Raw genomic sequence first — 3,522 nt, 5'->3', positions numbered from 1 at the left:
CATCCACACATACATATATATATCTCAAGCCACTGGTTTTCTTAATCACACCATCATATAATATGTGGGTGGAAGGAAAATAAAACAGAGTGGCTGCAAACCTGAATGGGAGAAATCCACAATGCAACATTTTGCTGCAAATCACTCTTGTATTAATAGTATCTCTAATGTTGTTATATGGGTATATGAACAAGCATGTATGATACATGTTTTGATACATCCATGAGTTAACTAGACCAAGCATTCCTCTTCCTCCATCTTCTCATTTTCCTAGATAGCCTAGATAGTGATTTCTAATCTGGTTTTCTTTCTTTTTAACAGGTCTATAGATATTTTAGAACTATCAGAACAAGAAGAATTGTTGAGATTTCACTACCACACTCTTAGATTGTATTCGGCCGTCTGTGCTCTTGGCAACAACCGGGTTGCACATGCTATGTGCAGCCATGTTGATGAGTCTCAGCTTCTGTATGCAATTGAGAACAAATATATGGCAGGCTTGTTACGTGCAGGCTATTATGATCTTCTGATTGACATTCATCTTAATACCTATGCCACTGCAAGGCTCATGATGAACAATGAATTTATTGTTCCAATGACTAATGAAACTAAAAGCATTACTTTGTTTCCTGATGAAAACAAAAAACATGGTCTACCAGGCATTGGACTCAGCACTTCCCTGAGGCCCAGAATACAATTTTCCTCTCCTAGTTTTGTAAGAGTCAACAATGAATGCTACCAATATAGCCCCGAGTTTCCTTTGGAAATTTTAAAGGCTAAAACGATAGAGATGCTGACCGAGGCAGTTCAGGAGGGCAGCCTTCATGTCAGAGATCCAGTAGGTGGTACCACAGAGTTTCTATTTGTTCCTTTGATCAAGCTTTTTTACACTTTACTTATAATGGGAGTTTTCCATAATGGAGACCTGAAGCATATTTTGCAGCTGATTGAGCCTAGTGTTTTTAAGGAAGATGCAGGCCATGAACATGAGACTCGAATACTAGTGAAAGAACCAGTTATAGAAGGACTAAATTCAGAAAGAGGAGGAGATGAATTCAGAGGAGAGAAGGTCCCAGCAGAAGGACTTCTTCAAATGAAACTTCCTGAGCCTGTGAAATTACAGGTAATCATATATAAAGAGCAATGTTTTCTGATTACTTTTCTCTGCTTAATTTTTCTGTCCTTCAAATGATAGATTAAAGAGCTGATAAGTTACCTAGTTATTTGAGATAGATATTACATTGGAACTTACCTGTTGCTTATTGTTCTTCATGGCCACCAAGCAGTTCCACATGTGAGAAGTGCCTAGTTTTCTCTTTAGCCAGGGCTAGTCTCTTCCAACTCTATGACTCTATGATTCTAGTTTTATCTTTAGCCAGGAAGCTTTTCCCTTTATAAAAGAAGTTAAAAAAAGGTTTGGTTTGGAAACAGAGTAAATTCATGTTGTCAAAGTGGTTTGGCCCAACATTGTCTCAACTTTTCAGTTATGTCACAATGGGGATAATCTTAATCTTCTTCTCCATTCCAATTATGCTATGACAAGTCATGTGTATGTACATGTGACTACAGCTGCACAGGGATGCAATTCATCTTTGATTTTCTTCTTGAAGGAAATAATGAGTAATTTTAGGCAATCTTTTGCCTCAGTATGAGAAAGACTTCAAAATCACAGTTTTTGAATCCTATTTGCAATTTGGATTTATTCTGTGAAAAATTCATACATGGTTGTTTTGCACAGAAAACAGGATTTTCTATGCAGAAAATAATATTTCTATTTTTGGAATTCTACTGGAATTCCAAATTATTTTCAATATAGAAAATGCTGTTTCCTAGACCAAAAATGCCATTTTCAGTGCAAACCAAAAATATATGATTTTTGTACAGAATAAGTAAGTCCTGAACATCTAATATTCTCAGTAGTTCAGGATTCTCCTCATTAGGGTTTCTTGAGGCTTTAAAAACACATTTTTCCATATTTTTTAATATAGTACCCTCTAGTTTACCATTTTGGCCACCTAAGTTTCCAAATACCTGAACAATAGGTAGAGTTTTGTCCAGGAGGCAGTCTAATATCAAGAGTACTCTTAAGCCTCACATAAGAATTGGAATTTAAGATACATTATAATGGGAGAATAGCACTTTGGAAACCACTATTTTTTCTGTGATTTATTGGGCTGTTTATTGTCTAATTATCTTATTTGCACTTTACTGGTTAAATTGTGAGACCAAAGTAAAACATAATTTTCGATGTAAACTTAATACTATAACCATGTTGTTTCTTAACCAACGTACAATCACATTCACATTACACCGTACACTCACTTTCATGTTAGCACTTTTCACTATTAGTAACCTATTTCAGAGCCTGAAAATGGCCAGATATATCTAAGATATTTCATTCACCATCTAACAATGGTACCTAAGTGATATGGATCATGTAGAGAAGATGAAGGAAGCACTGAGAATTGCATTGAAGGAGTGCAACAAGAATGGGGCAAGCAAAAGTGTACCATATGGCTGTTTTTCACTGATGAAAACTTAGGCCTGTTACAGACTGCCAAAATAAAGCTGCTTCGGGTCTCTTTGAAGGTTATGCTATTTAAATGATGCATCGGTCCTAAGAGTCTGGAGGTCGCGCCAAAGCCACACTCCATTCCTAAGCACTGGAGTGCAGCTTTGGTGCAGCTTCTGGATTCTTAGGATGCATGCATCATTTAAACAGCATATCTCCAAAGAGACCCGAAGCAGCTTTATTTTGGCAGTCTGTAACAGGCCTATGTTCCATTAAAAATAACTGTTAATATTTGGTATGGTTTTAAATCTGGCTTCTTTTAATGTAAAATCATTTGTAACAGCTTGCAGATACTTCTCTTAAATTTAATGATGCAAATACTGAAAACATTCTAACTGAAAATAGATTCTTCTCTTTGAGATTTTCCTTTCCTTGACATTTTTCTATTTCATTCATAAAAAGTAGATAGATATATTTACTACTGAATTTGGTAACTTTTTTAAAAAAAAAACCAAATGCTTAAGGAAATGGAACAAGAACAAAAAGGAAATAAGTATTCTTTTAAAAAAAGAATATTTGAAACAGGAAGTAATGGAAAGAGAATTTCAAGCATGAAGTAGATGAATAGAAAAGCAAATCTTAATATAAGCACAAATGTCATAATGACATTCTCTGAATAAAAAGAAATATCTTTGTGTAAAGGAGAAATTTGATGACAGTAATGAAGGGAAAAATAAATTTATGAACAACAACATTTCAAAACAGAAATCAACTATGTTGAGGGAAAGGAAAACTAGTGAACAGATTTTTTTTCAGTCTATAGAATAGGAGACAACAGAATGCTGAAACAGAAAAATGACAAGAACAAAAGAGTCAATTTATATGTCGTTAGGAAGAAAAAAATCAGGATCAGCTTACATACAAATGAAACAAGCATTTAAAAAGTATTCAAAAAGTAAAATAATAATAATAATAATAATAATAATAATAATAATAATAATAATAATAAT

General features: G+C 34.1%; 1 protein-coding gene across 4 annotated transcripts in view; it reads left to right on the top strand.

Annotated features, from left to right (window-relative positions):
* RYR2 (ryanodine receptor 2) overlaps positions 1-3,522 on the top strand; it is a 406,736-nt gene that overhangs the window by 250,583 nt on the left and 152,631 nt on the right. For all 4 annotated transcript variants that reach the window (XM_042470214.1, XM_042470205.1, XM_042470232.1 and 1 more), the window contains exon 37: positions 322-1,123. In XM_042470214.1, coding sequence (XP_042326148.1) covers positions 322-1,123 — 802 coding nt within the window. The remainder of the gene's footprint in view (positions 1-321; positions 1,124-3,522) is intronic.

Source organism: Sceloporus undulatus, chromosome 1 (genome assembly GCF_019175285.1).
Source record: "Sceloporus undulatus isolate JIND9_A2432 ecotype Alabama chromosome 1, SceUnd_v1.1, whole genome shotgun sequence".
In the NCBI taxonomy this organism is placed as follows: domain Eukaryota; kingdom Metazoa; phylum Chordata; class Lepidosauria; order Squamata; family Phrynosomatidae; genus Sceloporus; species Sceloporus undulatus.
This window is presented reverse-complemented; position numbering and strand designations above follow the sequence as displayed.